Here is a 24690-nt window from a genome sequence, read left to right as displayed (position 1 = left end):
ATATATATATATATATAATAATCATCAATACAGTTTCCGGAAATTGCACAGCACAACAACATCTTTACACGCCACTTCCACACATGTCAGCAGAGGTCTCAACCAGAACAGGCCGTGCGATAGAACAGTTATGGTGGCACTTGACTTATCAAAAGCCTTTGATACAGTCAATCATGCCACACTGTTCGAGGACATTGAGCGCACCGCCCTCCAGCCAAGTTTGAAACGTTGGATAGTAAACTACATGTGTGGACGCCAGTCGTACGTGGAGTTCAGAAACAAGAAGTCGAGCATCCATAGAGTTAAACAGGGAGTTCACCAAGGTGAACAAGGTATTGACAGCTTGGGTGCCACCACCATCCGTGGATCCGGCACGCATCCTGACAATACTGGGCAAGCAGAACCTCAACCTCAAAACGGACAACTGGCGTCTTGTCAGTTCAAACACTGAGGGAGGGAGCCTGGTCATCAAGGTATCTATGGATACGGATGGCCAGGAATACCTTCAAGCTCGTGGGGGAAAACTGCATTTCGGCGCTGGATGGATCCGTGTATTGTTGCCAAAAAGAGTTTAAACCTTATCTTCCTTAGCAACTACAGTGGAGGAGACGTTATGGTAGCGAAATTGGAGTCCGGGAGGGTTCACATTTTCATATCTCTCTATCTACCGTACGAGCGACCTGACCCACCTGGACATGAAGTAGAGGAGCTGCTCGAAGATCTGGCTGACAAAGGGCATTTAATCATAGGTTGTGATGCCAACGCACACCACTTCCAATGGGGCAGCAACGATACCAACGTCAGAGGTGAGTCCATTTTTGATTTTATCTTAAAATATAATCTCAAAATTTGTAATAGGGGCAACGATGCAACATTCCAAATCAAAGACAGGGCAGAGGTCATAGACCTCACCCTAACTAACAAGGATGAATCCCTAATACAAGACTGGAAAGTCTCTCCTGAGTTCTCGTTTTCAGATCACCGCAAGATAGTTTTCAAAGTCTTAGTAGATGGTATTCCTCAAAAACCACATAGAAATCCAAGAAAGGCACATTGGGACAAATTAACGGAACTGGCTACATCCAGGCTTCACTGTTTCGACAACATGGTCTTAACCTCAACCCTCGATATAGACAACTCCGTAAATGCGATAACGAGTGCTTTGATTGATTGCTATGAAAAAGTTTGTCCGCTAACCTACCCAGGGAAGAAATGTCAACCAGTTTGGTGGTCAAAACATTTAGGCAACTTAAGGAGGGACAGTAGACGACTGTATAATAGGGCCAACAAGACCAAACTACGTACTGACTGGGATGCCTAAAAGGCATCCTTTAACAAGTACAACAGTGAGATCAAGAAGGCCAAGCGCACATCTTGGGTATGTTTCACGGAGTCGATTGAAAGTGTCAACGATGCCTCCAGATTTCGTAAAGTTCTTTCGAAGGATCCTAAATCCATAGCAAGTATAAAACGGACTGACGGCACATGGACTGACTCTGGACTAGAGACCCTTAACCTGCTAGCCAACACACACTTCCCAGGCTGTATCGACGCTGCAAGCAATCGGCAAACCGATCAAGTGCATCGTGATCATACGGCTAGTGACCAAAACCTGGCTAACAGAATAGTAAGCTTACCCAAAATCAAATGGGCTATAGATACATTTCAGCCTTTTAAATCTCCAGGACCAGACGGTATTATTTCCGCTATGATCCAGCGTGTCTCAGCGTCTCAGCTCCCCAAATCTCCCCCAGGGATTTTTAAAGTTTGTCTGTGTCTATCCTACATTCCTGAAGCATGGAGAGAAGTCACAGTTACTTATATCCCCAAAGCGGGGAAACCGAGTCACTAACTTCCTAAGGACTATAGACCGATAAGTCTCTCATCCTTTCTACTGAAAACTTTGGAAAGGCTGATAGACATAGAGATCAGATCTCTATTACCCAAGACCGTCATTAGCAATGCTCAACATGCCTATATGAAAGGTAAATCTGTTGAAACAGGTTATATATATATATATATATATATATATATATAGATTTAAAAATAAAATTATTCTAGATTTTAAAATTTCTAAATTTATACTAAACTCAACATTCCAATAAACTGAATTGAAATCAACATACATCTTACTAGGTCCTCAATCTGTCGTTAGCCACCCTAGTAGTTCCCGATGCCTGGAAAATGGGCAGGGTGGTCCCGCTACTGAAGCCAGGCAAGGATGCCAGCAAAAGTTATTCATACAGGCCGATATTACTTTTGTCACCAGTAGCAAAGACGCTTGAGGCTTTACTCCTCCCCAGCATAGAAGAGTGTCTCCCAGTAGCCGATCATCAATTGCACAGCACAACAACATCTTTACACGCCACTTCCACACATGTCAGCAGAGGTCTCAACCAGAACAGGCCGTGCGATAGAACAGTTATGGTGGCACTTGACTTATCAAAAGCCTTTGATACAGTCAATCATGCCACACTGTTCGAGGACATTGAGCGCACCGCCCTCCAGCCAAGTTTGAAACGTTGGATAGTAAACTACATGTGTGGACGCCAGTCGTACGTGGAGTTCAGAAACAAGAAGTCGAGCATCCATAGAGTTAAACAGGGAGTTCACCAAGGTGAACAAGGTATTGACAGCTTGGGTGCCACCACCATCCGTGGATCCGGCACGCATCCTGACAATACTGGGCAAGCAGAACCTCAACCTCAAAACGGACAACTGGCGTCTTGTCAGTTCAAACACTGAGGGAGGGAGCCTGGTCATCAAGGTATCTATGGATACGGATGGCCAGGAATACCTTCACGCTCGTGGGGGAAAACTGCATTTCGGCGCTGGATGGATCCGTGTATTGTTGCCAAAAAGAGTTTAAACCTTATCTTCCTTAGCAACTACAGTGGAGGAGACGTTACGGTAGCGAAATTGGAGTCCGGGAGGGTTCACATTTTCATATCTCTCTATCTACCGTACGAGCGACCTGACCCACCTGGACATGAAGTAGAGGAGCTGCTCGAAGATCTGGCTGACAAAGGGCATTTAATCATAGGTTGTGATGCCAACGCACACCACTTCCAATGGGGCAGCAACGATACCAACGTCAGAGGTGAGTCCATTTTTGATTTTATCTTAAAATATAATCTCAAAATTTGTAATAGGGGCAACGATGCAACATTCCAAATCAAAGACAGGGCAGAGGTCATAGACCTCACCCTAACTAACAAGGATGAATCCCTAATACAAGACTGGAAAGTCTCTCCTGAGTGCTCGTTTTCAGATCACCGCAAGATAGTTTTCAAAGTCTTAGTAGATGGTATTCCTCAAAAACCACATAGAAATCCAAGAAAGGCACATTGGGACAAATTAACGGAACTGGCTACATCCAGGCTTCACTGTTTCGACAACATGGTCTTAACCTCAACCCTCGATATAGACAACTCCGTAAATGCGATAACGAGTGCTTTGATTGATTGCTATGAAAAAGTTTGTCCGCTAACCTACCCAGGGAAGAAATGTCAACCAGTTTGGTGGTCAAAACATTTAGGCAACTTAAGGAGGGACAGTAGACGACTGTATAATAGGGCCAACAAGACCAAACTACGTACTGACTGGGATGCCTAAAAGGCATCCTTTAACAAGTACAACAGTGAGATCAAGAAGGCCAAGCGCACATCTTGGGTATGTTTCACGGAGTCGATTGAAAGTGTCAACGATGCCTCCAGATTTCGTAAAGTTCTTTCGAAGGATCCTAAATCCATAGCAAGTATAAAACGGACTGACGGCACATGGACTGACTCTGGACTAGAGACCCTTAACCTGCTAGCCAACACACACTTCCCAGGCTGTATCGACGCTGCAAGCAATCGGCAAACCGATCAAGTGCATCGTGATCATACGGCTAGTGACCAAAACCTGGCTAACAGAATAGTAAGCTTACCCAAAATCAAATGGGCTATAGATACATTTCAGCCTTTTAAATCTCCAGGACCAGACGGTATTATTTCCGCTATGATCCAGCGTGTCTCAGCGTCTCAGCTCCCCAAATCTCCCCCAGGGATTTTTAAAGTTTGTCTGTGTCTGTCCTACATTCCTGAAGCATGGAGAGAAGTCACAGTTACTTATATCCCCAAAGCGGGGAAACCGAGTCACTAACTTCCTAAGGACTATAGACCGATAAGTCTCTCATCCTTTCTACTGAAAACTTTGGAAAGGCTGATAGACATAGAGATCAGATCTCTATTACCCAAGACCGTCATTAGCAATGCTCAACATGCCTATATGAAAGGTAAATCTGTTGAAACAGCGCAACACGATGTCGTAGGGTATATAGAGAAGAACATGAATGGTTCCTTATTCACCTTGGCTGCCTTCCTCGATATTGAGGGAGCCTTTAACAACGTCACGCTAGAATCCATTCATGATTCCTTATCAAAACTTAAAGTACCCCAACTCCTCATAGACTGGATTGATACCATGCTTAGCAGCAGAATCATCAACTCGAGCATTGGGGAAATGTCCGTCAGGAAATCGGTCACTAGGGGCACTCCGCAAGGGGGTGTCCTATCACCATTACTCTGGCTTTTAGTCATCAATAATATAATTATAGATCTAGAGGTAACAGGGACGAAAGTAGTCGCATACGCTGATGACGTCGTCCTATTAATCGCCGGGAAATTCCTGCAAACAATCTCGGATCTAATGCAAGGAGCTCTAGTCACCTTATCACGGTGGGCGCGTCGCAATGGACTAGGCGTGAACCCATCAAAGACAGAGCTCGTCCTTTTCACTAAAAGACGTAAATATCCTTCATTTACATCACCGAAACTAGATGGAGTCAGTTTAAACCTTTCGCTAGAAGCCAAATACCTTGGCACTATCCTTGACCACCGACTAAGTTGGAAGAGGAACACCGAGGAACGAGCTAAGAGAGGCTTAATTGCACTCTATTCCTGCAAGAATTCTATAGGCAAGAGCTTGGGCCGCACATCATCAAATGGATGTATGAGTCAATCGTTCGCCCCATTCTAACCTATGGATCTCTAGTATGGTGGAATTTTTTTGAAGAAGTTAACTTATCTACGACATATTAACAAAGTTCAACGGGTCGCATCCTTACTAATAACGGGTGCCTTCAGGAGCACGCCTCAAGCAAAACATACCTGACAGAGACGCCTGGGCTCAAAACAACCCACCTTTCCGCGACATAGCTGTTTATACCGACGGTTCAAAGATGGAGTGTGGTACGGGAGCTGGTGTCTTCTGTGATACTCTTAACGTTCGTGAATCCTACAAGCTTGGAAACAACTATAGCGTTTTTCAGGCGGAAATCATTGCGGTCAAAAAGGCCATTGACCTGTTGGTCACGAGGAGCATTGAAGTCAGTAGTCCGATGACTATATATGTCGATAGTCAAGCGGCACTGAAGGCCTTGAGTTCCTTTACAATCAAGTCTAGGGCTGTTTTGAACTGCAGGGAAGCCTTGAAAAACACTGGGTTGTCCATCAAGCTTTGTTGGGTTCCTGGACATTTTAACATCCCAGGTAACGAGACTGGCCAGATTAGGATCCGAATCAACTACAATTCAAGTAGACAACTCGGTTAAACCACCACTGTGCAATTTCCTGCAGGTTATTCACAAACACTACTCTGAGAAAATCCAACAAAAATGGCTAAATGAAAGTGGTTGTACCATCCCCAAACGAATCTGGCCCACACTCTCGGAGAAGAGAACAAGGTCGCTGATGTCATTGTCAAAACCTGATCTAAAACTTGTGGTGGGCATCATCACAGGTCACTGTAAGGTGAGGGCTATGACATCGAAATGGAACAGCGACGGCATTGACTACTGTAGGATCTGTCAAGATGAAGAAGAAATCGAGACAATCGAACACTTACTCTGCCACTGCCCAGCACTCATTAATGTAAGGCACAGGCTAGTGGGAGAACTAGTGTCACACGACTTGTCGTCTTTTCTTACACTGACCCTGTAGTAATTCTTCAACTAGCCAGAAGACTCAAGTGGCTAAAGACGACACGGCAAACTCCTCAGCCGTAGATTACACTCTACTACACAACCCTTTATGTTCATCTTCTCTATCAATCACTTTTTCTTTTATCTCTCAAAACTCTTTTCTAGGAAGAACACAATGGACCTATAGGTCTCCGAGTGGAGCGGTTGCCATATGGCAATCGCGCGTCCTTTAACCTAACCTAACCTAAGGTGGGGTGATATCTCCGGAACTGTTTAACCTCTACCTATCTGACATTCCACGCCCTCCAGACGGCATAAAAATTATAATGTACGCAGATTATTGTACGCTCGTGACGTCCGGACCCATTATTGATGACATTTGCGATCGATTAAACGCTTACCTTGTTGATCCTACCGCCTTTTTCACTGCGAGGAATATGAAGATATCAGCCACTAAGTCGATGGCCACACTTTTCACCACATGGACTGCGGAGATGGGGCTATCCTTGAATGTGCAGGTCGATTGTGCTATAATTCCGACCACCAACTACACCAAGGTATTAGGGGTCACATTCGATAGCCTCTTTAAGTCGTCCGCGCATACCACAGCTATCTGCGACAAGATTAGAAGTAGGAACAAGGTCCTCAAGTCTCTGACCGGCAGTACTTGGGGAGCTGATAAGGAAACCTTGTTGACCTCTTACAACGCGATAGGCCTATGGTCTGTGGTGAACTATGCGGCTCCGTTGTGGTCCGCCAACGTCAGTGCTACGCACAGGGTGCCTTCTCATGACACCTGTCGAGGAGGCGAAGGTCTTACAGGTGCGACAGCATAACAAAATGCTGTTAATGCAATACCTGCTTGGCCATCCGAATCTCCATCTTGTGGATAGACAACCTCCGCCCAGGCACGTTAGGAAAGACCTTCATGATCTAGAGAGAGAGGTACAGAGGTATAAGAGAGAGCCTCTAGATCAACAGGCCTATCAAGCGGGACTGAATAGTATTCACTCTAATGCGGTCTCAGAAGCCATTGAAGGATATAGAGTGAATACTGTGCTAGGAGACCATCCCCCTCCCGTCGCAGCTGAAGAACGAGAGCCGCCCCGACAAACCCGAGTATCTTTAGGTCAATTACAATCCGGATGGTACAGCCGCCTAAATTTCTACTGGGCCCGGATTAACAGCGACATGCAGAACATCTACCTAGCATAAGCACAGGCCCACTTGACACGCTGCATCTATTTCGCTGCCCAGCCAAGCCTACTCACCTAACTCCAGTCTCGTTATGGACACAACCCATACAGGTTGCATGCTTATTGAGAATGAACTTAGGGGCAGAACCTGATTGAATGGAGTCAGAAAAATGGAAATCGAGCTGCTACAACAACAACAGAGGGTCTGAGGAACTCATGGGAAGCATACGCTCGACCCAGACTTTAACATCGGTACACGTCAGAGGATTTGGCAGCAAATTCGGGACGGAACGTATGCTCGAAGTCTTTGGAAGGCATAATAAGACTTTGGACGTGAATAGATGGGAAATCTTTCACAGGGAGCAGAGGAAGGATGGCACTCTCCTTGTGATTAGACTTGACGATCTCTCCATGGCCAGTCTGACAAAGACTAAGGGCATGGCATTCTATGTCTCGAACGCTGTCAGGTTCAAAAATAATAAGGTGAGGATCGGAGATGAAGACACCGAGTGTAGCTGTGAGGAGAAGAAAGAAGACCACCCAAGCAACACAGAACAGGGAGTCGGTAACAAAATTACCGACTCTCAAGAAGCCCGTCTACTGGAGGACCAATGATCGAGGTCATCCAGATCAACCTTCATCGGATGGCTCTGATGAAACTAATCAATTCAGGTAAGATTCACATTGGTTTAATTCAGGAACCTTGGACAGTTCAGAACAAGATCTGGACTAAACCATATAAACCACCAACTATTCTATGCCAATACAGGGTCTCGACAAAATGGATATGGTCGGTGCATGTTTTGGCATGGTCCCCTCACAACGTACCTCCCGAATAAGAGTTATTTGCCCAATTCTTGTCACATTTCACGTCAGATTGTTCTGTTATTTGACATTTTACGTTCTAAAGAGTTAAAGAATAATCTTACTGAAAAGTATTTGGAACGGCCCGCCTTCAGGTAGAGTCCCCTGTAAAAAGTACTTCCAAAAAGAAGTATTTTTATGCAAATCAATTCCAAATTATATTATTTTCACATTTTTTGTAAACAAAATAAAATAACAATTTAATATAAGATTAAACCAAAGTTATTAATAGATATTTATAAATTTCAGTGTTATTCGAGTAAATCAAGTAGAGGATTTAATAATATACTTTTTTATTGTTTGTCTGACAACTCTGATCGCATGCAAGTGTTTTTTTTTTCTGTGTGTAATTAAATTTTCGCAGGTATTGTGTCTTTAGAAGTTTTAAATTGTGATTCTTTAAATATATACATTTCAATAGTTTGCAAAAGTGTAAAGTTTTTGTGAAATATAATGTTTTTATACTATTTTACAAAATTTAATTTTGTGCGCGTTGATCATTTTTTGGTGTTTTAATATTCTTGTCTGTGTTTGTTATTTACAACGTAGTGTTATTTCTTTTGTCTTTGACGTTTGTGCCTGATTCCCGTTTGCTGTCCTGTACGTATTAAATATTAAATTATCTTTCCTGAGCATACCTTTAGGCTGTTACTGTAAATTGATTATTACACTATTTCCCTAATACACCGTTTCCATTAGTATTTCGAATTAACATGGAGTGCTCGAAAAGAAATTGTAAAAGTACTAATTTTAAAGAACGTTTACTAACATGTTGGCTATGCGATAGGCATGAACATTTAAAATGTGCAGGTCTTGATGGCCGCCATTTTGATGTTCTTACTGATCGCGAAAAATATGGTTTACGTTGGGCATGTATTGATTATAGGCCCTTAGAAATTAACTTTTATACTCATTTCAAGGAGTCTAAAACTGAATTAGCAGCTTTGAAGAAGGTTTTCGACAAAGCATTTTTAAAGCTTCAGAATTTCGAAAAAAAGTTTAATAATTTTCAATTCCTGGATGGATCTCCGAAACGAAAGAAATCCTCAGTTTTTGTACCTGGTGATGATTTGATCCGTTTAAATTCACCGGCTGTGGCTCAGCCACACAACGCTGCCAAATCTTTTGGCTCGGACATCCCACCCTCAATTGATGATAAAACTATTGAAATTGTTACAGGAAATGCTCCGGTCGAAATGCAATCTTCTAAAACCGTACCTATAGCTTCTCAATTCTTAGCGCCTGCAATTGTTGTTAACTCGTACAGTACAATAGCTAATACTATTTCTGTAATTTCTACAGGTAACACTAATAAGCAAACGTTATCTTCTCCACGTTCGGCAGAACCGTTAAAGGAAGCTTCTGTTACTGCAGAATCTATAAGCCTTTCGTTCTGGCCAAGCCTCCAGCGGTTCTAGAAACAAAATCTGTTCCTGCAGATAAATATAAAAATAATCTATCTGTTTCTGCAGATACTATTAATGAAAAGTCTGTTTCTGCAGACATTAACAATGTAATCCCTACGCCTTCTGATTTAAATGAAAAATCTTTTTTCTGCAGACAATAATAACGAATCCCCTATGTCTTTGCCTACGGATCAACTTATTGTTGTAGCGCCGCGTAAAACTATATTTGTGTCCCGATACTACAGGTGATAACCTTCAGTCTTACATATAAAAATTTTTTGAATTTAACACGTCCCATTACTCCTGCTCAATTATTTAATTTAATAGTTAATAGAACGTTCTGGCCGGATGAATTGTTGGTAAAGGAATTTGTATTTAGGGAAAGAACAAACCCCGTTTATTTACCAGTTAATCTTTCAGTTGTACCATTGTCAAAAAACTAATTAAATCTCTATCTCTTCTTTATCAAAACGTGAGAGGTCTTAACACTAAACTTAGAAATATTTATTTAAAATCCTTTGACTGTGATTTCAAAATTTTGGTATTCACGGAAACATGGTTAAAACCTGGGGGATTTCAATCTGCCTAATCTAGCATGGGTCCCAGGAGAAAATATCGTAGATTATGTACCATTATCTTCTACAGAGCTTTCTACTGAGATGTCATCTTTTGGGAAATCATATTTGAGCAATTTCTTTATCAAATAAATTCTATCTATAATGCAAAAGGTGAATTATTAGATTTAATTTTTTCTTCATCCTTAACTTCTTCTGTGTGCAGAAGGCCTCCTTTCTCAGAGCCAGAGGATATGTATCATCCTACTCTTATGGTAGCCATTGAACTTAGTAACATTCAAACAGTACATACTTCATCTCAAAATAAGTCGCGTAAGCTAAACTTTAGAAAGACAAACGTAGATCTGCTGCGTTCTACATTATCCGATATAAATTGGTGTTTTTGAAGGTAATTTGGATTTTCGTATTTCAAGCTTTTATAAAATAATTAACAATGCATTAGAAACCTCAGTCCCACTTGTAAAAATGTGCTGTGATAGAGGTCCAGTTTAGTTTACCCCACAACTTAGGCGCTTACGTAACATAAAAAGCAGGTTATTTAAAAAAATAATTTTATCATAAACTTCACTAATTATACAAAAGCTAAAAGTTTATACAACACTAAAAATTGTAAATATTACTCTGAATACCTAGTCAAGATGAGAAACAGTCTCTATAAAAATCCTAAGAACTTTTATAAATTCGTTAATTCAAAAAGAAAAGTCCATGAATTTCCCTGTAGTATGCGTTTCGGTAGTAGAGAATCGTGTGAACCTAAGGAAATAGCAGACATGTTTGCAGATTTTTTCAAAGTACGTATTCCAGATATTCCACTAAGGGTGTAAAATACTCTTATAGTATTAATAAATTTAATCATGTTCCTCATATTATTCTCACATCAGATGAAGTGTTGAAAGGTCTACTTTCATTGAAATGTTCCAATTCACCGGGTCCAGATGGTGTACCGTCTTTCATTTTAAAAGCATGTGCACATGACCTACATATTCTCTAACAAGTATTTTTAATATTGGCGTTCGAGCTTTATTATTCCATTGCATAAAGCTGAGAGTAGATGTGCTATTGAAAATTATAGGGGCATTGCTAAGTGCAATTCCCAAACTTTTTGAGCGTTTGGTTACACAAAGAATAACTCATTTCGTTACATCTATAGTATCACCACACCAGCATGGTTTTGTTAAAGGAAGATCAACTTTGACAAATTTATTAGAACTGGTCTCTAATGTTCACACTGGATTCTCAAAAAATCTTCAAACTGATATTAAATATACTGATTTCAGTAAAGCTTTCGATACGATGGTGCATAATTTTTTAATATATAAACTTGACTTAATGGAGTGGATCTTTTAATAATACATCTCTTTAAAAATATTACAGTATTTTCTGGTGTTCCTCAGGGTAGCCATTTAGGTCCACTACTTTTTGTATTTTATTTAAATGACCTTCCATCTATTATTCGCAACTCAAAAATATTAATGTTTGCTGACGATGTAAAACTTTTTTGCACTCGTGATTCTCACAACGAATCGCCTAATCTGCAACAGGACTTGTATTCTCTTGCACATTGGTGTAGTGTCAATGAAGTCATTAAATTTAAAAAAAATGTAAAAAAAAATTGTCCTTATATAGATCTCAGCATATGAACTACAACTATTTCATAGGTTCTTACAAATTGGATAATGTTGACTCGTTTCTTGATCTTGGTCATATTAGACAATAAATTACGTTTTAATTTACATATCGAGTCTTGTGTTAATTAAGCAAAGTATTTACTAGGATTTAAAAAACGTTGGTCAAAGGAATTCGACGATCCTTATGTGACCAAACGCTTATTTATCAGCCTTGTTCGACCTACGTTAGAATATGGCTGCGTACTTTGGAGTCCTTTCTATAAAATATATTCAAAAAAGATAGAGTCTGTACAGGTTCAATTTCTTTTGTTTGGTCTGACAGGCTTAGGATGGAATTCAAATGAACTTCTCCCACCTTATGAGAATAGGCTTAAACTTATCGATCTTCCTACACTAGAGAAAAGGAGGTTAATGCTTAGATGTATTTTTATCATCAAACTTTTGCGTGGTCAAATTGATTCTGAGTTTTTAACTGGTGAAATAAAATTCAATGTCCCCTCGCGAAATACGCGTTATTATATACCACTTAAACTAACATTAGCAAAATCGAACTATGAAATAAATAATCCTCTCCGAAGTTTATGTGCTGATTATAATAAATTATATAACACGATTTCTTTGTGTGAACCCTTGTATGTCATAAAAAAACTCTATCCTACTTTCTTAGTTTATAAAATAGTTGCCAGACTTACTTTCTGTGATTTAGTATTTGTATTGTTTAGTTTTACTGTAGTTTAGTTCAGATACTTTAATTCTTTTTAATTGTTAAACCGACTGATGTTCTAATGTAGCCGGTTTCCCAAGTCTACTAACCCCCTATAATCCGGACTATGTGGTGTACGTGCTCCCTACGTTATGGGGAGGTGGCCCTCTTGGTCGGCAGGGGCGAGAAAGTGAGGCGTTGGGAACGATCGAAAAAAGAAACGTTCGCTGTCCCGCTGTTCAATAAGATCTGTATTTGTTGAAATACGAGAATGATGAATGAATGATTTAGTCGAAACTTTTTCATATCTTTGTTTCTAGACTCCCCGGCCTTCACAGATAATTATCCAATCGATAACATGGCATATTTTATAATGTCGGTGCATGTATTAAAATTGTATATACTGTGTTAACTGATGACGTCTGAGTCGAGACACTACATACCATATCATCCATCATAGTAAGCAGTAACTTCAATAGGTTTAACGGAGACCCTAGTAAAGTCTTTCGAGGAATGCGGTCCACTTCGAGAGAGGAAATCTGCCTACGAAAAACCCTGGGTGACAGGGGAAATTCGTAACAAAGGAAAGGAAGTCCGAAGACCTTACAACAGTGTAGTTAGAACAGCTAAACGAAACTCGTGGAATAAGTCTAACATCGTTCTTACTCAAAACCATGGAACGTACAATCGAAACCATGATTAAGAGCAGAATCGCAAACGATATGCTCAAATACGAACAGCATGCATACGTTAAAGGACGTTCAGTGGAAACCGCATTATATGAGGTTGTACACCACAATCCCACGGCAGCGGGTTCTACGATACCGGATTGACCCGAAACAACAAGTTTCCTGTTTCGGCCAGCGGCTGCCAACCCAGTATGTACATGTTTGTGTTTGTTTATTTTTCTGCATTGGGAGCAGCATATCCCGGAATGCTTGCTCCGGATTTTATTGGTCCGTGCCGGGATTGAGGAAAACCCCGGACCTTGGTTCTGCTCGGTTTGTCAGAACGTCATCCACCACAGATCTGTCTCGGTGCGATGTAATGGATGCAGAGAGTGGGTGCACTTCAAGAACTGTTCCGGATTAAGGCGTTTGCGAGACTACAGCGAAAGGGATTATGTTGCGACTTGCTGCAGTAACGTAGTCCCCAGCGAGTCCTCTTCTTCGTCGTCCTCGTCAGAGACGTCGTCGGAGTATGGCACTCCACCGCAGTCTCCAGAACAGCAACCAACACCGCAGCACCTAACGCCACATGTTGCTGTTCCAACTCCGGATTGTGCATCATTCTTGCAATTCAATTGCAACGGACTTCGAGGCAAAATAGATGAGATAGTGGAATTTATGAGTCGGAGGAATATTAAGATCGCAGCGGTGCAGGAAACCAAGCTGAATGAAAATTGCAGCCTACAACGTTGTTATGGTTACAACGTACTAAGGAAGGATCGCACCAGAAGTGGAGGTGGGGGATTAGCGTTCCTGTTACACCATTCTGTTCAGTACAGACCTATCTCGCTTGAGCTAGTCTCTAGTGACCCATACATGGAATGTATGGGGGTAGCAGTCAAGTGTGGAACTGCCGAGGTAGAGGTGCTTAATGTGTATATCCCGCCGATTAATAGCTGTGAACCACGTTATTTGCCTGATATTAGCCCATTATTGGTAGGCAATAACCGCCTGGTACTAGGGGATTTTAATGCCCACCATGAGTTGTGGCATTCCGTCCTAGGTAATGACCAGAGGGGATCAGCGCTGGCAGAGCAGATTGACTGCTCCACATTCTGCACGGTTAACGAGGATGCCCCCACCCGAATAAGAGGAGAGTGTCACAGTTCGCCAGATTTAACCATAGTGTCACCCGGTCTGATAAATGACGTGACTTGGCAACCCGTCATTTCTCTTGGCTCAGACCATCTCCCGATAATCGTCTCCATAAGCAGGTCGCCCGATTTCATAACCTCTGAACGCCGCACTTTCCTTAACCATGGGAAAGCTCACTGGCCAGAGTTCAGAGAATTCACCAACCGCCGCTTCAGAGAACTGCCCAACCCTTCTGATGTTCGGGTAGCAGAAAGGATTTTCCGAAACATCATCAGAGCTGCAGCCGCTCGCTATATACCTGCTGGTCGAATACCCGAGATAAGACCAAACTTCCCAGCAGAGGCAGCGGGATTAGCAAACGAGCGTGATGATCTCCGTCGTACCAACCCTACTGATCCTAGAATCAGTGATTTGACAGTGGAAGTCAACCGGTTGGTGCAGGAGCATAAGAGGAAAAAGTGGCTAGACCATCTGAAGTGCTGCAACATTGGAACCGATATGAGTAAGCTGTGGGTAACGGTTAAGTCGCTCTCGAACCCTGGAAAAAAGGATGATAGGACCTCAGTCACTTTTAACGACGTAACGGTGACTGATCCGAAGAGGTGCGCGGAATATTTTAACCGACAATTTGTCGAGCACCCCGAGAGTGATAGGGCGAAGCGAAGAGTACTACGTCGTATCAGATCTCTTCCCGCCGAGGAGGAACCACCACAGTTTACGATGGGTGATGTTGCAAATGTCATCCGTAACGCTAAGTCATCCAAAGCGTTGGGCCCGGACGGAATCTCAATGGTAATGTTGAAGCAGCTGGATACGCCGGGAGTCGAGTACTTAACAAAAGTTCTCAATTTGTCGCTAGCCACCTACATAGTGCCCGAAACCTGGAAAATGGGCCGGGTGGTCCCGCTACTGAAGCCAGGCAAGGATGCCAGTAAAGGCGAATCGTACAGGCCGATTTCGCTTTTGTCGCCAGTAGCAAAGACTCTTGAGGCTTTACTCCTCCCCAGCATTAGAGGAAGCTATGCAGTTGCCAACCACCAGCATGGATTCCGTCCACAACATAGTACCACAACAGCATTACACGCCATTTCCACACATATTAGTAGAGGACTAAACCAGAACAGGCCGTGTGACAGAACAGTGTTGGTAGCCCTTGACCTATCAAAGGCATTTGATACGGTCAATCATGCCACACTGTTTGAGGACGTACAGAGAACTACCCTCCGGCCAAGTTTGAAACGTTGGATAATCAACTATATGTGTGGACGCCAGTCGTACGTGGAATTCCGGAACAAGAAGTCCAAAGCCCGTAGAGTGAAACAGGGAGTTCCCCAAGGTGGGGTGATATCTCCGGAACTGTTTAACCTCTACCTTTCCGGAATTCCTCGCCCTCCAGACGGCATTGAGATCGTAACGTATGCGGATGATTGTACGATCATGGCGTCGGGTCCAGTGGTCGATGACATATGCGAAAGGTTGAACCCCTATCTCGCGGAGCTTGCCGCATACTTCCACGCGAGGAATATGAAAATATCCGCCACGAAATCAACGGCCACACTCTTTACCACATGGTCTGCGGAGATGAGAACACAGCTGAATGTTCAGGTCGAGGGGAATTTAATACCGACCACGAACTACCCCAAGATTCTTGGGGTAACGTTCGACAGCATGTTCAAGTCGTCCGCGCAAGCCACAGCTATCTGCGACAAGATGAAAAGTAGGAACAAGGTCCTCAAGGCGCTAGCCGGCAGCTCTTGGGGTGCGGACAAAGAAACCTTGTTGACCTCTTATAACGCGATAGGTCGGTCTGTGGTCAACTATGCGGCTCCAGTGTGGTCTGCGAATACTAGTGCTACGCAGTGGAAGAATATCCAGACCTGCCAGAACGCTGCCCTGAGAACTGCGACAGGGTGCCTCCTCATGACACCAGTGGACCATCTACATGAGGAGGCGAAAGTCCTTCCCTTACGTCAGCATAATCATATGCTTTCGTTGCAGTACCTGCTTGGGTGTTACCGTGAGAGCCATCCCAACCATCACATGGTGGATAACTCTCCCCCACCCAGGCGTGTCAGGAAGGACATACATGATCTAGAGAGGGAGGTCCAGCGCTACAAGAGAGAGCCTCTAGATCAAGAAGCCTATCAGGCAGGTCTGAGTGGCATTCACACCGATGCAGTCGCGGATGCTATTAGCAGTTACAAAGTGAATGCCGTCCTCGGAGTCCACCCCCCATCCATTGCAGCCGAAGAACGTCAGCTGCCTAGACAAACCAGGGTAGTTTTGGCGCAATTACGTTCAGGATGGTGTAGTCGCCTCAATTCGTATTGGGCACGAATTGATGAAGATGTGCGTGACGCCTGCCCGGCGTGTGATACAGGCCCGCACAATACGCTACACCTTTTTAATTGCTCAGCCAAACCTACCCAACTCACTCCAGAGGATCTCTGGCTACAGCCCGTTAAAGTAGCCGAATTTCTAAACCTGGAGCTGGAACCAGATTAGCAGAACACAAACACACACATGTACTACTGCTACAACAACAACAACAACAACAACCTCCGATAAGATGATGTATACACTAGCAGTATGCATTGACGTCGAAGGTGCGTTCAACAACGTCAGCATAAATACACTCATCCAATCCTTAGATAATTTTCAGGTCGACCGGGCCCTAAGGGACTGGATAAACCACATGCTAAGGAATAAATGGATAAGCTGTGGACTATATGACGTTAACATAAGGGACAAAGTTGTTCAAAGAACTCCACAGGGAGGGATATTATCACCCCTCCTGCGGGTTACAACCATTAACAGTCTTCTAAGGACTTTAACCAACGAAGGCTTTGAACCAGTCTGTTATGCAGACGACGTTATAATACTTCTGAGGGGAAACAGCCCTAACTTGCTGTGCAGAATGGCCGATTCGGCTCTGGAACTTGCATATAACTGGGCCAGACCGAAACGTTAACCCGGAAAAAACAGAGATATGTCTATTCAAGAAAAAGAAAACTGGGCCATATCGTTGAACCGGTCTTCATGAACAAGACAATCAACATTTCCAATAAGGTCAACTATCTTGGTGTGATTCTAGATAGGAAACTTAATTGGAGGGACCTAATCCAAGAAAGAGCAAACAAGGCTCATAGATGTTGGGCAACGTGTAAAAGGGCCATAGGCTCTAAATGGGGTTTCAATCCAAAGATGACACACTGGCTATTCAAAAGCGTAATTCGACCTGTTCTAACATACGCATCGGTAGTCTGGTGGACAGCTATGGATAAAAAATGTAATATCAAAATGCTACAGAAAGTCCAACGAATGTGCTGTTTAAGCATTTGCGCGCAATAAGGGACAACACCAACTAGGGCATTATAGACAATTCTATTTGTGCACCCAATAGAAATTCATATACAGTATGAAGCGGCCGTCGCGGCCTTAAGGCTCAGGGCGACGGACGAGTGGATAAACAAAGGCCACGCTACATACCATCAAACAATTTTACAGGTAACACCGGGAGAATCTATAGAAAATTTTGTATCGGACCGGGTATCTGAAACTTTTGTAGCTGCCTTACCTTACCTCCCTACCAAAGATTCGTGGATCGACGGATTCCTACCACAAATGCCGACTAGAATCTGTTGTTATATAGACGGCTCAAAGCTAGGGTAGACAGCGGGACTGGGATTTTTATTGAGGAAACAAATACCGAAATCTCTTTCCGCTTGCCCGATCACAATACGATCCTGCAAGCGGAGGTCCGCAGACTGTAAACTGTCCGCCTTCTTCAAAAAACCCTTAGTCTAGAGCGCACAACAGGCATATACTGGCTTAAGTGTATGCCCAACAGGGCATGCGGCGAATTGCTTCGCCCCTCCTTTCAACCTTACCTACCCAGAAGTGAATATCTCTGGACCCGAAAAAGGTATTAGCATAAATTGTAGTGTCAGCTATAATTTGGCATACATTTTGTAGCCCCTACTGAGCTCTCGATAATTTGATTAAAACTTCCGAACATCCTATAAATAATGGATAGGTGTTTTCGCAAGCTATTTAGTTGGCGTTACCCGGTGTGGGACATACCCAGAGAAGAAAATCCCAAGCGCTGAAGGCAGCCTACTTACGACAGCTTTTAAATTTAGAAAAAAACTTTAGTTTACGTAGCCTGCTGAACGTACCCAGAAGAGAATATCTCTGGACCCGAAAAAGGTATTAGCACAAATTGGTGCATTTTTGAAAGGTAAGAGTGTCAGCTATAATTTGGCATAAGTTTTGTTGACCCCCACAATGAGCTCTCGATACAAATATATAACTTCCGAACCACTTATAAATAATGGATAGGCATTTTCATAAGCTTTCGAACGAAACCTATAATGTCTATATCGGATAAATGCATACGGGTCCAGCCCGGGTCTTGAACACGGACTTTCGGGTCAAAACTCTGGGGTCCCGGTCCACCCCAAGAAAAAAACAGCTTCCCGGAATCAGGGTAAAAATACCTACCTCTGGAAAAAAATTCGAAAAATGGAAGTTTTTACTGAACTAGAGTTGTTCCAATAAAATAAATTTAAAAGAAGGCACCATAACATAAAAATAAATACCTCTTTAACAATATCCAACTCGTTCAATAAATCTATGATTCTGTCCAATATATTTGAGTCCTCTACTAGGTTTTGCGAAAATAATGAAACCAGTTGTACTAATTTTTTTGGAGATTCCGGAACCCATGAGACTCCACTTGTTATTTGAAACAGATCGCGAATAGAATTAGCTACCGCCTTTCGTCCATCATAGTATAATAGCACGGCTACCAAGCCACGGGGAAGTCCAGGATAATGTACCATTTGATGTTGGGCAGTGCACAATAGTTCCAGTGCCAAAAACTCATCTAAATCAAACATATCGGATATAATAATACTTTCTTCAATAAGTTCCGTAGATACAGGAAAAGCTCTGCTATTTCCACTAAAAGGAACACCTTGAGTAGCACAAGCTCGAAGCTGTGACCTATTTGCTTCATTCTTAGGCTGAAAATACAACCTCAATTGATGAAACAATAAAACGTTTAACTTGAAATACTTACGGGATTTCGCAAGAGATTTACGAAAACTTGTTTATGGCGCTTAAGACACACTTCCAAACTTGAAATAGCTGATTCGTTTGGATTTATGACAGTCTGCTCTATAACTCTATAGAGATGCTTAAAAGGAGACCACATGTCATCAGGGATATCTGAAAAAATACATTTCTCAACGTGCTGTATATAAAATATTTTTGCGAGCAGTTTACCCTCCATTTTTACAACACAATAAATGCCAAAATCGCAAAAACACGCCGCCAATAAATATTTTTAACCTGGTGTTACCATATTGACCTTCATCTAAACAGTTTCACAATCGGAAATTATCGATAATTTTTCCATAAGCAGCGTTGCCATTTGCTTTGCTTTTACAGAAGACAAGATAACTTAAGGTGAGGGTACACAAGCAGCTTCGCATCATGGCTAGGCATATTCATTTCAAATTATAAAGGGACACGGCGGCAGAATTCTAATACGGCTCTGGCATACCTTTATAATATGTCACAATATGCCATGCGAAGACTTCAAGCTATGTTTATGTGCTTACACCTTGAGCTCTCGCAGGGCATAACTACAAAAGGTAGAACAAAGCTGCCCCCTAAATCAGCGCTGCTCAAGAAAAAATATCTCTTTCAAGTCAAATTTCTCTTTGCTTATTTAAATCAAGAACAAAACTGTGTTCCGTCATTATTTATACAAATATTTTTTATCTGTTTGCTTTATAAATTATTTTAGCAAACATTCATGTTTAAAAACAGTTAAATGAATCGTAAAATATGAAGAAAAAACAGAGTTTTAATTTTCTCTTAAATTATCTCTTTTTTCGGCTCATGTTCTAGAATACGGTTTTGAGCAGGTCTGCCCAAAATACAATTTGTATACCCTCCACCTTGGAAAGAAGTGTATATTAACTTTGTCATTCCGTTTGTATCATCCTCAAATATTGGTCGTAACGCTCATAAGGTATATATGTATTCATAACCATCATAAAATTCTAAGTCGATTTAACGATGTCCCTCTATCGGTTGAAATCACGATACAGCCCACATTATTTGACGTAGAAAATGTAGCAAAACAATTTGTATTGTGGCTAGGATGGTTGGTATTGAAAATGATAAATGATTGATATATCGGTCCACGTTTTGGTATAGTCCCCATATAACGGGGACTGACATGGCCAAAATCTTATATTTACGTACAACAGAATAAAAACAGCCTATAACTATATTAATCAAAAAAAAAAAAAAAAAAAAAAAAAAAAAAAAAAACGAAAGAAATAACAAAAATTATATATATATATATATATATATATATATATATATATATATATATATATATATATATATATATATGCATGTATGCAAAATTTTAGCCTTCTATCTTTGGAACAAATTGAGATAGAAGGCTAAAATTTTGCATACATGCATAGTTTACAAGTAGGCAAGTTAAGTTCGTAAATGGGCCATGTCGGTCCACGTTTTCGTCTAGCCACATAACGGTACATCCCGATATTCGCTATTTTCGTGATTTAACGAAATTATTTAAAATTTCGTATTTAAGTTCGTAATGGGTACTACAGCCTATGAAAAAAATTATTGTATGCAGGTCCATATCTTCGCATAGCCCCCATATAACGGTACCTCCCGATATGCGTTATTTTGATGATTTCAGCAACATTACTCCGCGGAATCGTTTCAAATTTCGTACTGGGAAATCCTAATGGGTACTACAACCTATGGGAAAATAATTGTATGCAGGTTCAGATCTTCGTATACCCCCATATAACCGTACCTCCCGATATTCGGTATTGTCATGATTTCAGCGACACTATTTTCCGGAATTATTTCGAATTTCGTATTTGAAGTTCGTAACGGGTACTACAGCCTAGGAAAAGAATTTTAAATGCAGGTCCACGTCCTCGTATAGCCCCCAAATAACGGTACCTCCAGATAGTCGGCATTTTGACAATTTCAGCAACACTATTTACCGGAATCGTTTCAACTTTCGTATTGACAATTTTAGACAAAGAAATGTGGCAATAATCATCAAAATACCTAATATCTGGAGGTACCGTTATATGGGAGCTATACCAAAACGTGGACCTATACATAGAATGTTTAGCAACCGCAGCCAGAAACCATTATGACCAACAAATATCAATTTTTAGACAAATACCAATTTTTAGACAAATCCGTGAAAAAATGTAGCAAAAATCGTAAAAATAACAAAAATGGGGAAGTACCGTTATAAGGGGGCTATATCCCATACATACAATATTTCGCCACACGAACTAGGTCCCATTATCATCTACAAATACCAATTTTCAGACAAATCCGTGAAAAAATATTGCAAAAATCATCACCTGTGATCAGGGATACTCAATTTTTATGGCATGTCTCTTCATGCTTCCATGGTAAATTTATGTATGGTCACTAGTATTGTCAAAGTGTGCGACCGTTTAGATATAATCATAAGGTTAATGAGTTGAAATGTCTGCTTGTTGGTAGTGGTATTGATGTTTTTGCAGTGACTGAATCTTGGCTTAAACCTGCGGTGTCTTCGAGGTCGTTGAGGGTTCCGGGGTACAAGGTTCAGCGTAATGACAGTGTTGGCCGCGTTGGTGATGCTATAGGTACGTGATATCGGAGAGTTCGGAGAGTTATGGTGTTTGTAAGTCTTTGACTTTTGCTGGTCTCTGAAGCCTTGATTGTGAATTTTTCCTTGCAGGTTGGTTATGAATTTTTCCTTGCTGGTACTTCTCAAAATGCGTTGATTTTTAGAGGGGTTGAACTCCCGGTTCATGCCGAAGAGAAGGTTATTGAGTTTCTGGATATTCGTAGGACTGACTAGCGTGGTATGGAAGACCATGTTTGTAATTTTGATTTTAGTCCTCTGTATCTTACGAATGATGTTGACCAGCAGTTGGCGTTGTTTGATTTATTGTTCCAAAATTTGTTGTCTTTTGTACCTACTGCTACCACCTGTTTTCGCCCATGCGTAATGAAAGAAGAATATTTTATAAGGAAACGTTTGGCCGTATGAGTAGTGTGCAGATATGGAAGTCGTTAAGGTGGAAATACATAAAGCGCTTATCTGGACGGCTTAAATCATCTGCTGGCTTCTTCGGAAACGAACAAAGAAGCCTGGGGCCAAAATCGAATTAAGTCAACCTAAAACTCCCTTGTCCATCTACGAAGAAGCCAGCCAAATATGTGCTTTATGTATTTCGACCCTTAAAGTCGTTTGGTTGTCTTGATGATGGTTGTGATGTCCCATTTGTTGATGTCAATTCTGTTAATAATTACTTTGGTAGTGTTGATAATTTCGATTCGGGATTTTGTGGATAGTGAGGCCATTTTGATTCTTGTAGATTTGACTGTGTGTACATGGATGATTGGTTTCCCGCTTTGAGGTTATCTGTCCCGCTGTCCCCAGCGAGAGCAAAAATGTCCCGCTTTCGAAAATACTGGATATTGATATTGATGAAAAATACATGAGTTATTTTTTTTCCCCGTGAACATATAATTTATTTGCATAGTTTTTTTCAAGCAACATTAACATTAAAATTAACTCGAAAGATTTTGTAATGCTAATGCTGGAGTTAATGTCGACGTCGTCGACGGCGTCAAATGTCAAAAAAATTGAATCGTATGAAATTCTATGAGAGCAGTTAATCTTAACGCCGTAAGAAATTCGACGCCGAAAAAGTTCAATCTGTTTCAACTTTTCGGCGTCGTCGACGGCGTTGACATTAACTCCAGCATAACAAGGGAAATCACCAAATTAAAAATGCTTATAAAAACAGAAAAAGTTTCTGTCACTCTGTCAGTACCCTAAGCATAGACGCTCTAAATTGTTCTGGTATCTTTTCATCGCGGAGTCGGAGAAGGCGAGCAAAGTCAAACAATTTATTTTCAATGTTAGTGATTGTAACATTACAATAATGCCTAAACTTTTAACATTTCTTTGCAAAATAAGTATCCATTTATAAAACAAAGAAGTGGTGAATCAGACGTTACGTGTGAAAAATGTCGTACTGATTTTAGTGTTGGACATGGTGGTGCCAGTGACATTGAGAAGCATTTAAAATCGGAAAAACACAAGCTTTCTGATCAAGCTGCCGCTTCAAGCTCGTCAATGCTTTCTTTTTTAAAAGAACAAATTTGGCGACTTCCAAAGACTTGGATATAGCTGCAGCGGAGGGTGCGTGGGCGTACCACACAGTGCAAGAAAACCACAGTATTCGTTCGAATGACTGTGCTTCAAATCTAATACAAACATGTTTTGAGCAAAAATTTAGATGTGCCCGTACAAAATCACAAGCTATAGTTGTAAATGTGCTGGCACCTATGGCGATGGACGAATTGAAAGAACACCTTCACGAAGCCCACTGCATATCTTTATTAACCGATGCTTCCAATCATGGCTCAATAAAATTATTCCCTGTTTTAGTTCGCTATTTTGTACCATACGAAGGCGTGAGAGTCAGGATTTTAGAGTTTCAAAAGCAGCCAGGCGAATCATCCGATATAATTGTGGATTATTTGAAAGAAGTATTATCTTGCAATGATTTGAATAAGAAAATTGTGGCATTTTGTGCAGACAATACAAACTGCAATTTCGGAGGAAAGAATAGAAAAGGGATAAATAATGTTTACGCGAAATTGAACCTATCCGTCGGAAGGCAGCTCATTGGGATTGTGTGTGGAGCCCATATAATTCATAATGCTATCAAAACAGCCGCAGATTGTCTCCCTGTTGACTTCGAATGCATCATTGTGAAAATTTATTCATTCTTCTACATCTACAGCATTCGGGTAGAAGTTCTGAAACAGTTCTGTAATTCCACCGACACAGAGTATCAGAAACTGTTGGGCTACAGTCAAATAAGGTGGCTTGCTTTAATGCCGGCGCTTGAGAGAATTTTAAAAATGTTTCAGCCTTTGAAAACCTATTTTCTGAGCATAGATAAATGCCCTACTATTTTAAAAACGTTTTTCGAAAATCCCAACTCTGAATTGTGGTTATATTTTTTGCACGCACAGACATCGATTTTTCATCAAGCCGTGTTGAAAATCGAGGGACAAAACGTGTCCACAATAGAGTCTGCGAATGAAATTAATCGTCTCCGAGATAACTTAGAACTTAAAGAGAATTCGATTTTCCTTCCTCATTCCGTCCGCAATCTACTGGTAAAATTACAAAAAACTGACGTTGCTGTTGATGAGCAGAATGTGAAAACTGCGGCAGCGGATTTTTATAAGACAAGTAAAGAATACTTGGAACAGTGGTGCCAGTTCAATGCACAACTAGCAGTATTTGAATGGTCAAATTTGAGAAAAGTCCCTACTTGGGAAGACGTACAGAATGTGACGGATTTGCTGATCACACTAAGATTTCTTAGCAGTAGCCAAGATACGGAGGTGTTCGATGAGTTTTCGCTTATTTCC

The 24690-nt window shown here is 41.4% G+C and overlaps 1 protein-coding gene and 1 long non-coding RNA gene across 3 annotated transcripts in view; one reads left to right on the top strand and one right to left on the bottom strand.

The window, feature by feature from the left end:
* The window catches only part of LOC131804641 (nuclear pore complex protein Nup205-like), a 43619-nt gene that overhangs the window by 307 nt on the left and 18622 nt on the right, over positions 1-24690 (bottom strand). Inside the window, exons 1-3 of one of the 2 annotated variants that reach the window (XM_059127699.1) lie at positions 19450-19598; positions 19244-19392; positions 18762-19187 (exon numbers count right to left, since the gene is read on the bottom strand). In XM_059127699.1, coding sequence (XP_058983682.1) covers positions 18762-19187; positions 19244-19392; positions 19450-19456 — 582 coding nt within the window. In that variant the 5' untranslated portion in view covers positions 19457-19598. Of the gene's footprint in view, positions 1-18761; positions 19188-19243; positions 19393-19449; positions 19599-24690 lie in introns of those variants that run through there. The other variant, XM_059127700.1, reaches the window with a different exon arrangement.
* Positions 43-8125, top strand: LOC131804642 (uncharacterized). Its single transcript, XR_009343204.1, has 4 exons — positions 43-806; positions 2137-3100; positions 6131-7833; positions 7931-8125. It is a non-coding gene; the product is annotated as an uncharacterized LOC131804642 (long non-coding RNA).

This window comes from Musca domestica, unplaced genomic scaffold (assembly GCF_030504385.1).
Source record: "Musca domestica strain aabys unplaced genomic scaffold, Musca_domestica.polishedcontigs.V.1.1 47, whole genome shotgun sequence".
NCBI lineage: Eukaryota > Metazoa > Arthropoda > Insecta > Diptera > Muscidae > Musca > Musca domestica.
The sequence above is the reverse complement of the archived record's forward strand: the minus strand, read 5'-3'. Positions and strand labels throughout refer to the sequence as shown.